We start from the raw sequence: 21,620 nt of genomic DNA on the forward strand, positions 1-21,620 counted from the left end.
CAGATCTAGTCTTACTTGTATAACACAAACTCTTTGGACCATATTAGCTCCATTCTGATAAACTGATAATGCTGCAGCATTAGTTAGGAGAAGTCAAAGTGTGTGAAGTTACTTGTTTGTTTCGTTGCACATTTTAAACTGAAAGAATCTGTCTCTTATCTTTCTTTGTGTTGCATTTTGTTTTGAATTTAATTGCAAAATTGTATCATTACCTGACAATGTGTGTCACCAAATTGAAAGAATACCACCATGTTCTTGACTCCCTGCCTTCTCTTTATTTCATTTTTTTTTTTTTTAAATATACAATGGAAGCAGTCTTCACTTCAACGGTACCACTAGTCTTGTCAGTCATGACTGCACAACCAAGGGCTGTAGGCTAGGGTAGTAATACATATGTATGCAATTTATTTGGTAGTTAATAAAGGTAAATAATGTGTGAAGGGGATAAGCCAATTACTTTGGGGGTCAAATGTTACGAGAACTTAACTATCATTTCCATTTCAGGGCTCTGATAGTATAGAGGATATATATATACCTTATTGATAACCTTGGTTAACACAGACAGATCACTTGTGTTTAGAGTCAGACTCACAGCGACCCAATAACCTTGGAGACCGTGAAAGCATGGTCCTGTTAATTTTAATTGGTCTTTTTCTATTGAGACAGCACACAATATAAGCACTGATGTGTTGTTCGAAATACAGAGTAGGCCTATGTGCTGTCTTTTGTAGTTGTGAATATGGGGTTATGCATACGTGTTTAAAACAAAGGAGTGGCTCGTTTGTTCAAGCTGCATGCCATAGACATATGTTATGTAAGCTTGATTGGGGTCTTTAAATGAGTATGTGCCAGAGCCATTCAGTGCTCAGCTGTGTAATGCAAGGAAACTTGATCCAAAGTGGCTGGTGACTAGATGTGTACTTGAGTAAAGACAGCCTCTGTTACATACACCTACAATTTGACCTGAAGAGCAGCTCTTGAACCCCTCACAATAATTGAAAATAAAACATGGATTTCTTCAGATCAAATGTGAATATGTGAAATCACTATTATCTACAGGAAGGCGTTACCACAGTACCAAAACAACAGCCTCATTTTTTTCTATGTATTTCCACTTGCCATCAGATTAAACCCATTTATTCAGCTACAAGATCACAAGCTTTCTTCCTGGGACCCCATCTGAGACCCCCTCACATTCCGTGCTATGCAGTAAAGTGTACATTGATTGAAGTGGGGACCTTTTACCTGAAACACAGGAAGTGAATAGGGTGAGCGTGTCTATTAAACAGCAATTAAATGCACATTTTTACTTAAAGGTAAGTCATTTATAAAATAAGGTTTTCAGTCTCAGGGTTAAATGAATCCTTTGATCCAGTGCTGCTCCTGATTAACGGTAGCTCAATGCACCATTTTAGGCAAAATGTAATGGTCTATTGTATTAGAATAGTGGATTAGTAACTGGAAAAATCTAAATAAATCTCCACCCTTTGGTTGTGAGTTTAAACAAAAAACAGCCTGTACACATCCATTGAATTCTGTTTTGCAAATGTGTCGTCTTAAACGATGTAGGTTCATGTAAACTATGCAGTTTTGACAGCATGGTGAAGTAGACTAATATGTTCTTCAGTATAGCTCTATAGAGGATGGAGATGTGAATGAATGAGAAAGAAAATGTGGGAAATGAATGCACCTTCACATTTCTAATTGGACTCTAACCTAACCTTAACCTTTAACCTTACTCTTATTCTGTATCTAACCTAATGCCATGCAAAGAGGCGCTTCCACGTTGTGACAAAAAAGACCTATTATCCAAGCACCTGAGGTTTTTAATAAGGATTGTAATACTTCTAAAATGCAGTTGATTATCAACACGTCGCAGTGAGATAGTATCACAACACAACCCCCATCGGATTCTTGACTAAAAGAGATTTACTTGATTCATTACCTTTAGGAATTATTTAATTTTAAAATGGCTATTTTGATTAAACAACATTGTTTCTGTTAATTGTAACACAAACTAATTTGTCTTAATCAAACGTGACTTTATGGCCTATTTCCCTATAATAAATAAATAAATAAATAAAGTATATTTATTTATATATATATAAAAAATTTTAAATCCAAAGGAAATAAATCTAATCCCGGATGATCAAATTAGTGACAAAAGAATTGTGTGTGTGTGTGTGTGTGTGTGTGTGTGTGTGTGTGTGTGTGTGTATATATATATATATATATATATATATATATATATATATATATATATATATATATATTGCAAATGTCTAGTAATACCGAATTGTATAGATTATGTAGCACTACATAAAATAGTTTTTTATGTAAAACATTTTATGTATTTAGAGCCACTTTTGTTATTATAGTTCTTCATAATTCCGGACCTTTACCACATTTCTTGGTAAATGCTAACATTTGCCGATAAAACTTAAGATTTACCAGATTTGAACTTTTACAGTAAAATAAACAATGATGCGAGTTTAAACGAGTGTCTTATGAATACTCAACAGATCATTAAACTATAGGAAATGTATAAACATCTTTGCCGTTTTGCATAAAATATGTTTGCAGGGTGGCAGTTTTACCTCTAATTAGCAAGGTACCAGTCTTTACATTAATCCTGCATTTCTAGTTAAAACGTTTAATGTCGCGCAAAAAATACAAAAGAAAAGCCCTAATAGGGCACTAGAACGCGCAGTGTGGGACGTGCCATTTCTGTGTGCCGAGGTATAAAATATTGTGTGAAATGTGTTATGTGGCACCAGAGCACCATCAGAGGCAAATCTGGGAAGGTGGACAAGCACGTGTTGTTTATTTGAAATTATTATAGACCTGTCAAAGAGTTGCAGTGGAATGGTTAATGATTTGAAGTCGATATTAAACCTGGGATAGCCCTGGTGGACGGGGTTAGCTCAGGTTAGATTAGCCCTGATTTTAGGTTGTACCGCATCACATGCACTGATGGCGCGCTCTCAATGCTGCAGATTTCCTGGTGCCAAACAGCCTTTTCACGGTCACTCTGGAATTATAGAAGTTCAGACTGACCTGCCTTTTTAACCACGATGTAAATATATTGATTATGCACACACATGTGGTCTGTGTTTCAGTGCAAATGTGTACAATTAAAAAAACAAAATACAGTTTTGTGGTGTGCAAGTAAAAAAAAAAAAAAAAAAAAAAAAAAAAAACACAAACAAGCAAGCAAAAAAGACGCAGCAAGCTGTCAAGGTGAAAATGTTAGTGTGTACGGGTGCGGTGCTTGGACAACAGGTTTCCACGCCAGTAAGCAAGTGCAAGCGAAGAGAACTTTAGTGCAGTGATCCAAATTATTTACTGGAGTCCGGAACCCCGCAAGTTAACAATGGCGATTAAACAGCAGTACATAACACCCGCATGCTGAACTTCAGTTAAAATGTAAGTCAGCCGACAACCTGCGTTTCTTATACTACTGGTTTCACTTAGTCTTGGGTTGTGGATCCATTCTTCGTGGCGCCTTTATTATTATTATTATTATTATTATTATTATTATTATTATTATTATTATTATTATTATTAGTATAGTAGTACACATTACACATTTTTAATTAGTTGTTGTTTTACCAAGCTACAGCATTTATAAACAAATGCAATTGCACTTTTAAAATTTGCAGTCTTGTCGTTCGGTTGGATTTTAAGATTTTTTGAATCTAGGAGAAGGTTTGGAAATCAGATGTTTGAAGAGTCTCATATAACAGACAACACCAAATATACTAAACAAAAACAAACAATTTATGCCAATGTACTTATATTTCTAGAGAACAGCAAACTGCGTAGACCTGTGTATACCGATTCACCATTGAGCCTCTCGGTCAGAGCTGCAGTAACAGCCAAATACTTTTTTTTTTTTTTTTTTTTTTTTTATCGTACACTAAGGTGAAGACTTTGTGATGTGGAAATCGGCTAATCGTATTTACAAAGGAGATTAAAAAGACAGGTATGCAAGTACTTGTAAATGGGAATAAAGAAAAATAATAGTTCATTTGATTCCAGATTAAATGCGCCATCCTATAGCATGCCATTGTCCAGATTAAATGCAGCATTCTCTACTTGATGGGTGTAAAGACTGCATTCCTTTCACAATGGGACAGACAGATCTGATAACCTGGATCCCATATGAGTCAGTCACAAACAAAACGTTCTCTTTCAAACTAAAGGATTTGCTCCAAATCCCGGAGAATAAATACACCGTGACAAAATGTCATACAGCGGGGAGAAGGCAGATACTCCACTCGTTATGTCGGTAGGAACAGATTTAATTAAATGTGCTGATAACATAGCGAAAGACGTGGAGACCGGGGCTAAAAACATACCCCTACAAACGAGCGAGAACAACGCCGTGAGCCCCTTGCATCATCAGGGGCTGACAGAATACCCCCCCTCCGCAGACATTAGAGGGGAAGCCTATAGGGAGGTTAGTTTTTTTTTTTTGCTGAGCAAGTCCAAGTTATTATAAAAGGCGAATATAGTTGGCACGCCAAGAAAAGCTTGTCTTTCAAGTCACACGATCTATCTGCCACACGTATACCTTACAAATAGCAATATTAAATGAATACCTAATAAACAATCGACACGATCCCCATAATATTATATTTGTACTGAACAGAAACAGAGTCATTCTAAGAGTTTGATTAAAAGCCATCACTCAGAAACAATTGGAGAATTAAATGAGAACGTCCTAACTGGGAAACTTTTGAACACATGACATGGCCGTCAAATTTAGTGTGTGCGTGTGTGTGTGCGTTGTGCGTGTGGTGTGTGTGTGTGTGTGTGTGTGTGTGTGTGTGTGTGTGCGTGTGTGTGTGTGTGACTGCTGAACGTAAAACCCGAGTCAAGGGAATGTGAAAATAAATCCATAATTAAAGGCCTCCTCAAGTGTCCCAACACTCCTTCCTATTAAAGCCGCTGATTGGTGACGTCATACCCAAACAGGAGTTAGGGGAAACAGAAGAGAAAAACGAAGTGGAAAAGGGACTCTAACACTCCTCCCCTCGGCGCTCTCAATTCTTTACAGATATATTATAAGCTTTAAATCGGGGACTCACAGCATTAAGTCACGAAGGCTATGGTACTTAGAAATAGCTTTTTTCCCCCCTTGAATAAGTTGATCCAGATTTCGCTGGCAACCTCTGCAGTTTTGCTAACTTAAGTGTGGCAGTGTTATTAAGGGCACCAGATGCTCTGCGATCTTTACATCTTTTCTGCTGAATCGAGGCGCATCTTTCGCTGCTTCAGGCGTTATGTGTGTATTCTAATCCCTGGACTAAGAACATAGCATTTGCTTTTCATTTTGTTGAATTTATTATTAGTATCTTATATCAATATAACTCAGCGTTGTACCTAACTACAACTCATCGGAACAACATTTACGGATTTGCATTGGAGCATCCATCTGGGGCTGTGCAGGACCTGTTGTCAACTCATCACACAGATTTCAAAAACTACACCATTGCTTCAGCAGAGATGATGAGCAAATCCGCAGGATCAACAAGTGGGTTATCTATATAAATACCGCCTTTCGTGTCTACTGTATCTCTACAGTTATATTTCATTAAGTAATATATATATATTATATATATATATATATATATATATATATATATATATAGATATATATAGATATCACTAGCATTTCTGACAATCTAAAAAGACGTACGGGGGGGATAAATTTGTCATAACGTTGATATAATATATATATATATATATATATATATATATATATATATATATATATATATATATATATATATATATATATATATATATATATACACACACACATTGTGTTGTGACAGTATTATTTGTGTTATACATTACAGAAAGCAATATAAAACTAGCTGACGTGTCTATCTCTAGCTTATTTCAATCATGTTAGGAAGAAAATGCTTACAGAATACGCTCGTTAAAGAGAGGAACGTGTAATTTTAAAAATCACATTAGTCTAAACCCTGAATTTTTAAATAGAACATTTAATAACTTATAGCAGAAGGGTTCAGATTATATCGTGAAACAGAAATACAAAATTAGAAAGCTTTAATTGTAGCATTTGAATATATATATATATATATATATATATATATATATAATATATATATATATATGATATATATATATATATAATATATATATATATATACTAGCTTTATATATATATATATATTTCTTATATATATATCTTATTCATAATCTATATATATATATATAATAGATATATATTTATATTCTATATATATATAAGACTTTAGTAAAACCGAAACAGAATTACATGTATTTACTATTTCTTTCTTAGCAAGTGCCCTTATCCAGGAAGACTTATAGTTGTTACAATTATCTACTGCAGTTTGTTAAAGTTACTCAGACGAACTCGGCAACAGGTTTTGTTTTTACACTCCTGTAAAACCATTTCTCGTTTTCAGCTATTCGTTTTCTTTTCTAACAAGGAATTAATACCATGCTGTTGTGTTGTTAGGGTTCTAGCTTGCATTGCACTTAAGTCACGGCTTTCCCTATAAATAATTGCAAAAAGACCAAAAGTGAATGTGAAATTTCGCGTTCTACACAGAAACGCGTCAAATTGTTAAATATGTAAATTTCATACTGGGACACTACATGTTCATGTGCTATTTTATTATGAAAGCAGGGGTTGTACTTTGTGTAATATTCAGAAAGAAGTCTTTGTCCTTTAGGCAAAAACACTGTGCTATTTGTTTTGGGTGCAGACGTAAACTCGCATATATATATATATATATATATTATATATAATATATATATATATAATACAATCAAATAACCTTTTCTACTGAATAAATATATAGAATATTCAATTATGGCCTATACTTTAATGGTACAGAAGTTACAAGTTTACCTTCAATATTTTCTATCAACAGTAATATGAATGACACGTCCAGTTCGGTGTATAATGTTTGAATTTTTCACTTAGATGTACATTTCAAAGTGTTGTGTTCATCTAACAACGTACAAGTGCAATATTAATGTTTTAAGGGAACCCCAAATCAAAATGATAAATATGCATACAACATGTATCTCCAGAGAGTAACATCCAGCTGTCCTATGTTAATAGTTGCAAAACCGAAGTGATTGTGATCAGTTATTTGTTGTGAATTAATCAGCTGGAACGCCATTGCAATATTTTTCGTTCATTATTTTATTCTATAAATGTGTTAAGAACTTGCTTTGCAGGTATGGAGCTCCGTGCTGTCCATACATGTACACGACGTTAAAGGTTTTGTAAAGTGCGAACACAATCGTTATAGAATAGTGGTGACCTGTTTTCTTTAGCACAGTATTGTGTTTCATTATGTGCGCCAGGCAGCAGAAGTACAGTCGTGTCTTATTTGCGCCTGGGCACTTCCCCAGTCTCGAACTTCTTTCAACCGCCTCCAAGGTTGATGGTAATTACAGTAATAGAATATGCCATATATCTTTAAGCAATTATAACACACAATAAGCACCAATGAACCCCCTGCAGCAAGAAGTTAAAGACGGTTTCCCTAGCTCAATAAAACGCGGTTATTTTACTCTGTTCTCCTAGACTAAACCAGTCGATTGAAGGTCTACAGGCCATTTGAAAATCAAATTAGAAGCAAACACCCAATTAACCTAAGATGGCACTGCTTAAACACACAGAGCCAGGGGAACAGACCGTTTCACACTCCATAGACTTCACAGTGATTACAGCGCAGTTCTCTTATTTTCTTTTTTATGATTCATTACAGTAGGCTATTTTTTTTTTTGGGGGGGGGGGGGGGGGGGGGGGGGGGGGGGGTTGTTCTCTTCATTTTAGTTACAGAACAAGGCATGTTGTTAATTTATTCACGGATTTAAAAGAGGAACTTCGTTTTTTTATGATTGAAAAAAAAAACACGATGGATTTAATGATGATTAAACGTGATTGTTGTGTATATGTACACACACACACACACAGTTTTTATTTGTAGACATGCATAGCAATACAATGGGTAACATCGCGAGTAACATACAAGTAACGGGTAACATCGCGAGTAACTTATAGAGACGTGTATTGCTGTTTTTAAGTTCTAGTTAGTTTTGTTTCGATATGCGTTCAGTCTTCACGTTTAATTACTAATAAACACAACACATCGTATACTTGAAATGTAAAATAAAAAAAAAAAAAAACGAAATGTGTGTTCATGTGAAAGATTACCCTATTGGAAGTCAGCGTATAGTTGCAATCCTACCATGTATTTTACTCTTTCAACAACAGAAGAAGAAGACCGGATCACTATCATTTCTTGACCGATTTGCATTGTATATTGTATTTGTTTGTATAGCGCCTTTCATACCACAGTATCTGAAAACGCTTAAACGTGGTTAAAACAGAAATGTATACAGAATCAATAAATGAACATTACACAATAACAATAAGGTGCATAATATTAATAAAAACAATATCAATACATAATAATAATAATAATAATAATAATAATAATAATAATAATAATAATACTAATAATAAAATTAAGAAACCATGTCAAAGATATTGCGCATATATTTTCCGATGATCTCTCGATGTAAATGTCTGCTAACCAATCAGAGTGAAATGTCCGGACAGGAACATTTGGCGGTACCTTTGTAAAGACAACTAGAAACGAGCCCCTACAGCAGCTGTCGAGTTTTATTATAAGAAAGGAGCGGGCGGCTGGTCGAGATCGAGGCAGTCAGGCGAGCTTCAATGGGAAAACCATGAAGTTAACACTTTTTTTCTAATGTCCCCATTGTCTGCCCTCGAACATGTTTTAGGGGTCCTAGATATGACACTAGCTTCCGAACAAGCCTTAAACCACCGAATTCAAATGCTCAATCCATTGTTCAAAACTATTATAGAGAGAGAGAGAGAGAGAGAGAGAGAGAGAGAGAGAGAGAGAGAGAGAGAGAGAGAGAGAGAGAGAGCGAGAGCCATTGACAGTATATCAAGTGTGAAACATTGTACCCAACTATAAATCAGGCTTTAAGTTAACATTAGGTACACGCCCAACTGTTTTACTGTTTTAAAATTGCTTTTAGAATCATTCTTATAACAACTTAGCTAAAGTGTAACTCTGTTAAAGGCCTACAAGCTATGTAATATTAAATAATTATGTGTTACATGGATTATAAATTAATTTTAACATCCTGTAAATTTAAGCGCAATATAAAATAAAAACACTACTAATGCGTTTATACATATTATTTTGATTTGAGTCCAAAGAACAGACATTCCCTCGTTCTAAAATAATTCTGAGAAAATGGGAGGGCGTTTTTTCTCAACAACAACAACAACAACAAAAAACTTAATGTGTTACCTTTTAATGCTGCAAACGTTTTCGGGTATATGGTCATGTAAATCAGTTTTTATATTGACATTTTTGAACTGTATATAAAAGAAAGTTTTAAGATATAATACATTGATAATGAAAGAGACTGTATTAAATTGCGGGTGGTTTATTGACATATTTTCGTGTTTATAATTTTTTTTTTTTTTTTTTTTTTTTGTTAAGGTCGTATTTTGGACATTCCGTGTAAAGTGTGTGGTGACCGCAGCTCAGGAAAACACTACGGTGTTTACGCTTGCGACGGCTGTTCTGGTTTTTTTAAACGAAGTATTAGAAGAAATCGGACGTATATCTGCAAATCTGGTAATCAGGTAAATGTGTCTGCTTTGAAATGCATTGCGTAGAAATACCATGTTAATTTGAATTTGTATTTTGTAAGTTTAGGCAACATGCCTTTGACTGTTTGTTAATGTACTGATTGAGTAATTAAGCGCGGTGCCAGTGTGTATACACGCATATTTGATCAGCTGAATGTTTTGAATATGTTGTGTTATTCTTTTAATAACCATCAATCTATCATTTACATGAATCTATTCCATTGCAAAATAACAACTTATACTATTAAAATATGTATTAACATATTAAAACAGATGCCCCAATTATGATATATTATACAGAGGTAAATATGTTAAGCAGTATTTTTCTAGGTGTTCGTATGTCTGTCTGCATTGTGAACTTTCAGGTAAAGTATTCTGTTGTATAAATATCAGGACGCCGCACAGAATTCCCTTATGCAGAAAGGTGGCGCTGTCTTAGGTGCTGAACCAGGCTAACTTCAAAGTGCATCATAAGTTTTCCAGTATCGAAACTTTTTGATAGTTTAAATGTCTTCGTGTTTTTGTTTTTTTATGATTCACATTAATTTTCTACATTTTTTTATCTCCCGGGGACAGATTGTAGTTTTTTTTTTTTTATTAAAGTAATTGATAAATTATGAAGTATACTATACAGTTGCACGTTTCCATTTTAACAGACTGAGCTTAATAAAACCAGTTCTAATAATAATATAATGAATTAATATAATAACTGTTACGCCCATGCAATTACATATTTAAAACCTACTATGCAAAATAAAATAAAAAATGCCGGTGGTTTGTTCTGGTATTACTTATGGTATTCAATCGGAGAATATGCAATCATACTGTAAGACAGTAACAGTTTTTGACAAAAGTTTGACCTAAAAGTCTTTCTCAGTGCCTTCAAGAAAGAACTGTAGTCAAACCTTGCGTCAAACAATGTTACTTTTTTATTTGCCTATACAAGTTTTTACGTGTCTCTTAATTGCTTGCATTTATTTTAAACTTGTAAAATCGTTTTATTTAAGGTTTAATAATCGTACAATGATTTAAGTAACACATCAATGTAATGTGTGTTGTTTATATGTATTTTTACAGGGAGTCTGTCCTGTGGATAAGACGCACAGAAATCAATGCAGATCCTGCCGATTGAAAAAGTGTCTAGATGCGAACATGAACAAAGACGGTAAAACGGCGCTTCGTTATGCCACAGAGGCGGTTGGAGAACTTGTGTTGCATGTGTTACCTTTGTCCAAGTAAACTTCTTTCGGTGATAAACGAGAACAAACAAACAAACAAACAAATAAATAAATAAATAAATAGAAGTTCTCCAAAGCAATAATAACATAAAAAGAAAATTATATATATATATATATATATATAATATATAATATATATATTATATCTATGAGAAATATAATAATATATCTATGAATATATATATATATATATATAAAATATCTGTATAAACTTGTCTATGGACAGAAGAGTCAAAGCGAAGCTACCGACAAGTGCCCTACATCTCTGGGAATTGCTGCAGAAGAGCTGGGAAGACATGCTGGATGATTTCCTGCTGAAACTTGTTAACCGAATGCCTTGTGTTTGTGAAGCTGTTATTAAGGCAAAGGGTGGTTATTTTGAAGAATCCAAGATTTAGAGACAATTTTCAATTTTCTTGAACATTGCTTTGATACTCCTTATGTTTTGTTTTGTATATTGTAACATGTGTTTTCATTTTCAAGTATTTACAGAAACGTATACGACGTAAAACATTGTCAATTATGAAAAAAACCTAGTTTCCAGCAAGTGTACTCAAACTTTTGACTGGTACTGTGTGTGTGTGTGTGTGTGTGTGTGTGTGTGTGTGTGTGTGTGTGTGTGTGTGTGTGTGTGTGTGTGTGTGTGTGTGTGTGTGTGTGTGTGTGTGTGTGTGTGTGTGTGTGTGTGTGTGTGTGTGTGTGTGTGTGTGTGTGTGTATAATTCATTCAGAAATATTAATAGATTATCTTGAATTCCCTATTTGAGTTCAGTTACCCCATTGCCAAATAAAGTATATAGAAATGTATACAACGTAAAACATTGTCAATTAACGTGCCACCCTCAAAATCTGCTAGTCATTGCCCTTCTGTGCACGTTCTTTGTGAATGACCTCACCCAAACGATGCAGTCAATTGAATCAGCTATACTTTTTTTGGGTTAATGACCTACAATTATATCTTAATATGTACAGAAGAAAGTTTGTCTGTCTGTCTGTTCCTTTATATGCATTTGGACCACTGGAGCCAGTGCAAGCAAACTTTGCATGGCCTCCTCTTTCATCCAGGGGAAGGGTGAGGGCTGTGTTTGGATCCTGAATTTTGACCCTTGGGGTACTTTATTTAGTAACCTCATTGCTGGATCACTGCAGTAGCATGTATCTCAAATAAAAAAAAAAACCACAAAACTAAAACAAAATAAATAAAAAGAACACAATTTTTTTTTTTTTTTTTTTAAATGGAAAAAAAAAAAACAAACACAATAATAATAATAATAATAATAATAATAATAATAATAATAATAATAATAATAATAATAAAAGTTAAAAAAGGGAAAGGGGTCAGAGAGCATTGTGCGACACCCAAGATCGATAACTTATAGGAAACCATAAGGCTACCATTCCTCTATTTGTCATGCATGAAATATTGAATTTCCCTGGGCAATGCTGGGTACTTCAGCTAGTTATTAATACATGACATCAAAGGAGAAAAAGTAGTAATGATAATATTTAACATTATCTATTTGGTTTTAAATGACTGCACCGAGGATCATTTGCATTACTTTATATTTAACAATGTTAATGAAAGAGAATATTCGATATTTCAGAAAAAAAAAAACTGATGTATTTTAATGCATGCAATCTATTTTCACCTATAAGTAGTATTAGTTGTGATATTATTATTTCTGGTTTTTAAAAATGTTTTTTTTTTTTACAAAAGCAACAAAAAAGAACCCTGTCCATTTTGTCGATGAAAATAAAACACGTTTATTTTCATATACAGTACATATGTGTGTTTTTGTTTTTTTTAGCTGTGCAACATGAAAGGGGTCCCAGGACATCGACTATACGAAAGCAAGTGGAACTGTACTTCAGAGGGCACAAAGAGATCAGTGGCGCCCCATCTCGCTTTCCATCCAACTCTATACCAGGCCAAGCTTTCTTCACTGCAGTCACCCAGATAGAACCACGCAACCTGGAGCTTGCTACAGTTTCCAGCATCCCAGAAAGGCAGACCATCTTGGGACTAGTGCAACCCACTCCTAAGGTATAGAACATGTCATTTACATTTTGAGTTTTGAGCAATTTAAAACTTTAACGAGGTCAATGTGACTGTGTCTATCTGGCATGTGCAATACATATATTAATAAGTTCTTGCTCCTGTCAAAAGTTTGAACAATTTCTTTCTTAATCAGAAACAAACTCTGAAAAACAAATTATGTGTGCATACTAGGGTCAGTATTAGACAGGGTTTACTGTGTATTTGGTTACTGCCTCTTTAAATAAAAATAAAATAAAATAATAATAATAATAATAATAATAATAATAATAATATAATAATAATAATAATAATAAAAAGTACAAACATCAATGTGTTCTCTTAAAAAACTGTCGTTTACATTTGTATTAGCTATAGGCGTGATTGGTGTATTTTGGTATGATATAATACCAATTTTATATTTCATTTATTTGTTGTGTTGTTGTTTTTTAAACGCAAATCTTCAGGTGCGTTAAGAGAAATAAGAGAAACTTCCAAGTATAAGATAACCTGCACTACCTAATGCGGCTTTACAATGCTTGAATGATGCCACACCCTTTACAAGGGGCCATGTTAGGAAAGTGATGAAAAGTGCGGCCCACTGAATCTTTGTTTTGGTACCAAGCAATTGGGCTGCATTGTGATTTTTTGTTTTAATACCAAGGCTTATCCCACCTTAGCTAATGCAGCACCTATAATTTAGAATGAATCTGCACTATAGTATGGAAAATAAAGCTGAACAAAGTTAGTGCACTATTCTCAGCTTGTTACAATGACACTAGCTTTATTAAAAACTCAATTAAGATTGTGCACATGTGCAAATATAATGATATGAGATACAATTGTCATTGTATTGTTCATATGCTGCTGTGTATTTCAGTATCCCCACGAAGTGAGCGCTGCACCGATGTATCTGTGTGAAGTAGCCACGGAATCAGTGTGCGAGTCAGCGGCCAGGCTGTTGTTCATGAGCATCAAATGGGCAAAAAGTGTACCAGCATTTTCTACTCTGCCTTTACAAGATCAAGTAAGAACCAGTGAACGCAAGTTCACTAAACGAGTTGCATGTTTTATTTGTGACATGCATTTCTTAATTATCATTACAGCCAATTAAGATGTGTGTGTATATATATAAACGTTTAGATACCCCAAAGGAAATGTATAATTTCTCGAAATTTCTCGAAAACAAAGAATCAAAGAATTCTGCATCATCATCATCATCATCATCATCATCATCATCATCACATCACAATCATCATCATCATCATCATCATCACATCATCATCATCATCTTCAGCCTTTTTCAATGGGTTGGATGACACTTTCAAAAGTTTTTAGCCAAATTTTAATTGGGATCGTCATAGAATAGCATAGAATGCCCTGCGTGCTTTTTCTTTTAGTGCATTCACTGCCAGGTTGAAACTCCCTGACGGGTTGATTTCTAGATCTAGATCAAGTGTTTTTGCCCAGAGTGAAGTGGTACTTATTTCCCTGAGATCTGGCTTTCTTCTGGAATATCATGACTCTCATCTTGTTCATGTTTACTGCCAGGGCCCAGGTCTGACAGTACTGCTCTAGCAGTGCCAGGCTCTGCTGTAGCCTCTGTTCAGTGGGTGACAGCAGGAACAGGTCATCTGTGTAAAGCAGGAATTTAACTTAAGTGTCATGTACATTGAGGCCAGGGGCTGCAGACTGCTCCAGCGCTGTGGTCAGCTCGTTGATGTAGATGTTGAACAGTGTTGGGCTCAGTCTGCAGGCCTGTCTCACTCCCAGCCCTTGTGAGAAAAATTCTGTTCTTTTATTGCCAATCTTAACCCCGCATTTATTTTCTGTAAACATAGATTTGATGATGTCACATACTTTACCCCTACACCGCTTGGGATAAGTTTGTAAAATAATCCTTCATGCCAAATTGAGTCAAAAGTATTAAAGTCTATAAAACAAGCAAATACTTTTCCTTTATTGTTGTGGTGGACATGTTTGTTGATAAGGGTGTGTATGGTGTAAATATGGTCAGAGGTGCGGTGGTTTGGTAGAAAACCAATCTGACTCTTACTCGGGACACTGTGCTCAGTAAGAAAGGCCAGTATCCAGGTGTTAATGATACTGCAGAACACCTTCCCTAGAATAAGATGCCCTGGTAGTTACTGGGTTCACATTTGTCTCTATTTTTATATATGGGTGTAATTAATCCTTGATTCCAGATGTCAAGGAAATAACCCAGCTTTAGAATTATATTGAGGGGTCTGAGCAGGCCCTCCTGCAGCTTGGGGCTGCTGTATTTCAACATCCCATTGGAGATGCTGTCTGCCCTGCTGGCTTTCCGAGTCTGGTGGGCCTGCGGCTTCTCCTTTAGCTCCTGCTCAGTGATAGGGGAGTCCAGATGGTTCTGGCTGTCTTTAATTGACAATTCCATTTGTTTTAGTTTTTTATACATATTTTTTTGGTCTAACATGTGTTAATTTTGTGGTATTTGTATAGCTTTTTTAAATTTTCTTTCCATGTGTTTCCATTTTGAAACGTCAGTTCATCAGGTTTTGATTTATTCAGTTTGTTCCAATATTCCCAGAATTGGTTTGTGTTAATGGACTCCTCGATTTCTGTCAGCAGTTTATTGGTGTTGTTGTTTTTTTCTTTTTGAGTGTGTCTTTGTAATTATTTGTTGTCTCACCATAACTAAGGCGTAGATCTTGCTTGTCTAGTTGTCTGTGTTTTTTTATTTGATCATTGTCAAAGTTGTTTTCTTAAATTCTTACAATCTTCATCAAACACCAATTGTCTTCTTTCAATTTGTTCTTTTTAGTGTTCCTTAATTTAGATTTTAAAACTCTAGAATGAAGGGAGATTAAAGAGCTCTCTCTATAAAATATATTATATATATAATATATTATATATATATATCCGAGTTATTAAAACAATAATACACATTCCTTTAGTCTTGGCATCAATACAACCGCCACAATTAATTAAAAGGTCAATTTAATTAGTAGATACCCACTTACCTTAATACAGTTGCTGTTATATTGATGGTGTCCTCTAAAAATAAACATTTTTTAATTAAGTTATTAATTACTTATTGGATTTGTATTATTTTCTGGCTAATATGTTTGAATATTATTAATATTATATTATTATTTTATCTCTGACAGTTAATTCTTTTGGAAGAGGCCTGGAGAGAGCTTTTTGTTCTAGGAATTGCACAGTGGGCCATCCCGATTGATTCAAACACTCTACTGGCTGTTTCTGGTAAGAATTGGAAAGAGATATGTTTTTTAAAATGTGGAATTAACGTTATAATCCATTATTATAAAAGGAACACATGAAGAATAGACATTCTCACAGAACAATAGGGTATACCTGTCATTTATAAAATCACATTTAAATGCTAATAATGCTATTTTGTTTAATCAATTGGTTTTTAATTTTTAGTTGAAATGCGTTTATATTTATTTATATGCATTTAAATGCATTTACAATTATTTATAGCAAACTGTGGTGCTTTTCTCTGTTGACATCAAGTAAGGTGAATATATATAAAACTGCAGAACTGTAAAACTTTTTACTATTGTCATATTTTGGAATGTTCATATCGTGACCTTGAATTTCTGCTATGTCTGAAGGCATGAGCACGGAGAACATGGACTCTCAGAGATTAAACACAGTTATTACAGAAATCCAAGCCCTGCAAGAAGTAGTTGGCAGATTCAGACAACTTCGAATGGACGCCACAGAATTCGCCTGCTTAAAGTGCATTGTCACGTTCAAAGCTGGTAAGTAACAGTCTACGGTGACTGGACAATGAAACAGAAAGTGCCACAATGCTGTCAGTGGTGTGGTGTGAGTCATGCTTTAGCGTCTGTTGCTTATACTGTTCTGCGTGTATAAGTGACAGTTGTACATTGGCGAAGTTTAGGAGTCAAGGTAGAAAATATCATGTCTGTATAATAACATTGTGGAGAGTGGAATTTCTTTTTAACTCTTCTAAACATAGTTTGAAGTTTTCTTATTGAGGAGATTTGCAAGTGCAATGTAAGTTTGCACCTGTTGCAGTCAGATAGCTCCAGTGCTGTATCTTGCACCACTAGTTTAGGTCAATGCCATCAAAACAAAACAAAACAAGCCAAAGCAAACAAGTGAAACATATGGGAGGAGCTCAGTTTTAGGAAGCAGCGCACAGACAGAAAGGAATGCCCATGCATGATGTGACATTTTAATAATACAGGTTAATTAAACAAAGGAGCTTAAGAAGACTTTGCTGTACCTGTATGTACACCAGTGTTTAATACAGACTATCCTAGCAACCTACTATAAACACATTTGAGCATTTGTGTACCTTACTTGTAACATGTATTTTGTTAGCATATTTTTGCAAGTCTAAAGACAATTCTAAAAATATTAAGAGACCCTTTGTTTATACTCTGTTTCAAATTCATGTTTGATTCGTAAATATTTGGTTCCATGGTGCAGTAGTTAAGTTGTAGGATGCATTTTAAAGCACAATATTGTAGCCCAGTGTGCTGTACTTTATATCACAGATACTGTGATAATCACGAATATTTTAAAACAACAGTAACCATAACTTTCTGACTTTTTGATGGTGTCAGTGAAGATCTTATTTGCCACGTATTTCTTTTAGTGCCTTCCCACAGCGGTTCAGATCTAAGGACCTTTCGCAATGCGTCTGCTATTGCCTCACTGCAGGATGAAGCACAGCTGACCTTGAACAGCTATATACACACAAGGTAATATCATTTGATTTTGAGTTTATCGTTTAAAAAATCAAGTTGCTTTTCATAATGTACAGTTTATGATTTTTGCAGTTTAGTGCATCATTGATGATAGTAGGCTTATTATTGATAATAGTAGGATCATTATTGTTTACAAATGTTAATAATAGAAAATTACAACAGTTAACAGCAATAATTAAGGCAACCCCTGCCAATTTCTCAGTGAACTTTTCTATACAAAATGATTTGCTGCAACTGATAATCTACTCTAAAACTCTCAGCACTCATTTGGTAAAACAATAGGGCTAATTGCTCCAAAAAATAAATTATACTTGTTTTTTTTTAACCTTTAAAAAACATCACTTTGTGTGTGTTTGTGTGTGTTTCCTGTAATTCTTGCAGGCATCCAACACAGCCTTGTCGGTTTGGGAAACTGTTGTTACTTCTGCCTGCTTTAAGATCAATAAGCACCTCCACCATTGAAGAGGTATTTTTTAAGAAAACGATAGGAAATGTGCCAATCACGAGGCTGCTGTCTGACATGTACAAATCCAGCGACATTTGAACATGAATTTTTAATGTTTCTTACATCAACAGAGACTCTACGAAGAAATAATAAATGCCTCTTTCTGACAAACCTTTTGCGTTGACAATAACAGTCATTTAATCAACAGCATAACAGGTTTTGCTGGCTATAAGAGACATGTCACTCGCACTATTTGTTCTGGATATTTGAGACAGCAGATCTGTTTGTCGAACTGAAGCAGAACATTGGGAAGGACTGGTTGGTAACAATATGCAGAAGTTCAGAGCATTTAAACTTAAAATGTTGAGTGGTTTTCAGACTCGTGGAACGGTTTCTTTTAAAGGAAGACTCTTTCATTTTCAGAACATTGCTGAACCTGACTGTAAACGTGTTGCGTTGATCTACCTTGAATAACTCAATTATTGTCTGATACAACAGTAAGGTTTGTGATATAACATTATAAAGAGGCAATGAGTTCTGGATTGGAGGAGAGGTATGCTGTACTTAATTTTATGTTTTGTTTTTGTCTTACTCCTGCTTTGCTTTATTGAAAATTAACTTGCATCTCAAAGACAGACACGCTTTACAATCAATGTGTATTTTCAGTGTATAAAATACAGCAAAAGAAACCAAATAAAGTAGAATTGCTTTTGTTCGTCAGCTAGTCGCTGTCCTTGACACAGTGCTGAAAACAAAGGCGATACTTTTGGAGAACGCCTCGGATCAAGGATAAGCACATGCTGGTCCAGGTACATAGGATGGTCCATGATGGCACTGGAAGACGCAGCTGTTTTTGCCGTCATTCAGTAGTTTGACACATTTAATGATGCATTAAGCAGCTGTGGGTAAAATACTGCTTTTTCTTTAAAAGAAAATTGTGCTGATGTGATGGGCTGACACTGTTGCCTTGTAATGGCAGTAGATACTAGCACTGAGAAATTCAGCACTTGTGGACTATAGAATATGATAAATTGTTTTGTTGTACAAAAAGTAAAGAATTAACTGACTCATGAAATGAGAACTTTTGTATATGATTAGAATAAATAATATTGAACTGGAAACCTCTAATGTACTTTTTTTGTTCACTGCATGGCCTTACATTACTTACGATGCAACACTATTGAAATTTCTATGGACTGGGTTTATTTTTGTATTGCTGGTAATACACTGCTGTGCATTAGATGCCGAAGACACTGCCCTGGCCTGTGTTTCATCTGTGGCAGGCAAATAGAATAGAATAGCTTTTGAACTCAAAGAACAGAAAAAAGGGAGGGTTTGATAACTCTGCCACTATACTGTCTGTATTTTCTTACATACAAAAAGAAAAATATCATCCCAGGATTGTTCAATTTTTCTGTTTTTTTATGCCTTCCATACTTTATTGGTAAATATAAAGTTGTATATTCAGATCCGAAATCTTGTGTATCTATATAAAAAAGAAAAAAAGAAACCATATAAAACCTGCATAAAAAAACACCTCATTTTACTGAGACAAAAGAAACTCTCAGGTGTTATCAATTACTTCAGAAAAATCAAATGCAAATGCAGATGAGGGAAAACAAGCTAGTCAGTTCCAGTAATGATTTGTGTGTGTGCTGCAATGCAAAATAAAGCTGCATAATAGAGTCAACATGCAAAGGGGAGTGCTGTTCGTTAAGCAAGACCTATGCTCATGAAATCTGGATGTAAAAAAACTAAACAAACAAAAAAAAAACCTGCCACATGTTGCACACACTTTCTGCAAATGGGTGGTCCTTCACACACAGAGGTCCCCTGCATTCTATATAAAATGAGATGGCTATTTCTGACTATCTAGAAATCTTACCGTGTTTAGGTTCTATAGAACCATTAATAAGTACTGAAGGACAGACTCAAATTATTCACATTTGGAACCATTAGTCAGGGTATTGGATTACAGAGCCCTTTATGATTCAATTTTGAACAGTTCAGTTTCCTATTGAATTTTATGAAACACCCTGCTATTCAGTATATAAGCACTCATTATTAAACACCATAGGCAAAATAAGGATCACAGGAACACCTTTTTCTAAGAGTGCTTGACAGATTCATTTGTCACGCAAATTGATTGCTGGGCATGTATTCTGTAATAGAAGCTAGACAAGAACAGCGTGTCCTTAACAGAAAACTGTTTGCCACTGAGAATACAGATGCACACACTGTAAAAAAAAAAAAAAAAAAAAATGTATTTTTACGCTAAATTTACCTTAACATTGACATATTTTTTTTTATTTGCAGTAAAAGTTGTTCAATATTGTGAAAAAATACTTTAAAACATGTTGTACCTTTTAATAATCGGAAATATACACTAGAATTAATCTACAAATATGGTTTTATTAAGTCAATATTAAGGTAAATTTATCTCAAAATATGTTACTTTTTTAGTTTATAATACATTTAAAATAATTCAATTGTACTGAAAATCTTCCCAAAAACAACATGTACTGTCATTTATAATCCTATAGAATTACCTGGGGTGGTTAGCTACACTAGTTGTGGGTGTGGACAGGGGGAGCAGGTCTGACTTTAGCCAGATTACAGAACTGATAGATTTTGGGATGATAGTAAACTCTCAATTGGCATGCGTGTCCACGTCTATATTTTATATCCAAATAAATCCAATTTTGGAAAAGAGAACTGAATACCTAGGTAAGTGGAAAGGAAAATGTAAACCAAAAAACCCTACGAATGAAACATGCACATCTGGATCAGTGTCAATTCTCCACCTCCTCAATGTAATGTAATTTAAAAAAATGTCACAAATTTCTTCATGGCCTCCCTTTTTATAAAAATAACCATTTGTTGTTAACGAATCATCCATTCACCCCAGAAATCAGACTGATAATTATGTCAGTGGCTGGAAAACTTGCAATCTGATTGGCTAACAAAATGCTTTGTAATCCCAGATATAAATCTACCTCATACGACATCCCCAGCTGGAAGCAGTATCCAGACGCACCACAAGAAAAACAAATTGAAAAATGACTTTCAATTCTGAAATGCATTCCAAAAAACATCTAAAATCAGAACTGAAAAAGAAATACAGTAATACCATCCAGATTATGCAGTCTACAATCTCAAGTAATTCCCATCAGGTATTTTGCTTATTTGTTAGGGGTATATCTATCCCATTTACTCAGTGTCATACAAAACAAGCAGAACTGACCTAAAATAATGATTGTGACTCTTAATGTACTGATGTGATAAGCACACTGGACAAGGAATCAGAGAAAAAAGGTGTACACACAATCTCTATCTCAGCTTCTTAACCCAGCCTGGCTTTGATGGTGACGTCACAGAGAATGGTGAAGCAGCAACACAATGAATTGATTCTGCCACATTTCTTTAAACAACCAATG

At 34.7% G+C, this 21,620-nt stretch overlaps 1 protein-coding gene across 1 annotated transcript; it reads left to right on the forward strand.

Moving 5' to 3' along the window:
* Positions 1-4,246: 4,246 nt before the first annotated feature.
* Positions 4,247-19,688, forward strand: nr2e1 (nuclear receptor subfamily 2, group E, member 1). Its single transcript, XM_041251518.1, has 8 exons — positions 4,247-4,462; positions 10,796-10,883; positions 12,764-12,999; positions 13,871-14,017; positions 16,140-16,236; positions 16,611-16,760; positions 17,627-17,732; positions 18,120-19,688. Exons 1-8 carry the CDS (start codon positions 4,247-4,249, stop codon positions 18,280-18,282), a joined length of 1,203 nt encoding a protein of 400 aa, XP_041107452.1. The 3' UTR covers positions 18,283-19,688.
* Positions 19,689-21,620: the final 1,932 nt, after the last annotated feature.

Source organism: Polyodon spathula, chromosome 5 (genome assembly GCF_017654505.1).
Source record: "Polyodon spathula isolate WHYD16114869_AA chromosome 5, ASM1765450v1, whole genome shotgun sequence".
Lineage (NCBI taxonomy): Eukaryota > Metazoa > Chordata > Actinopteri > Acipenseriformes > Polyodontidae > Polyodon > Polyodon spathula.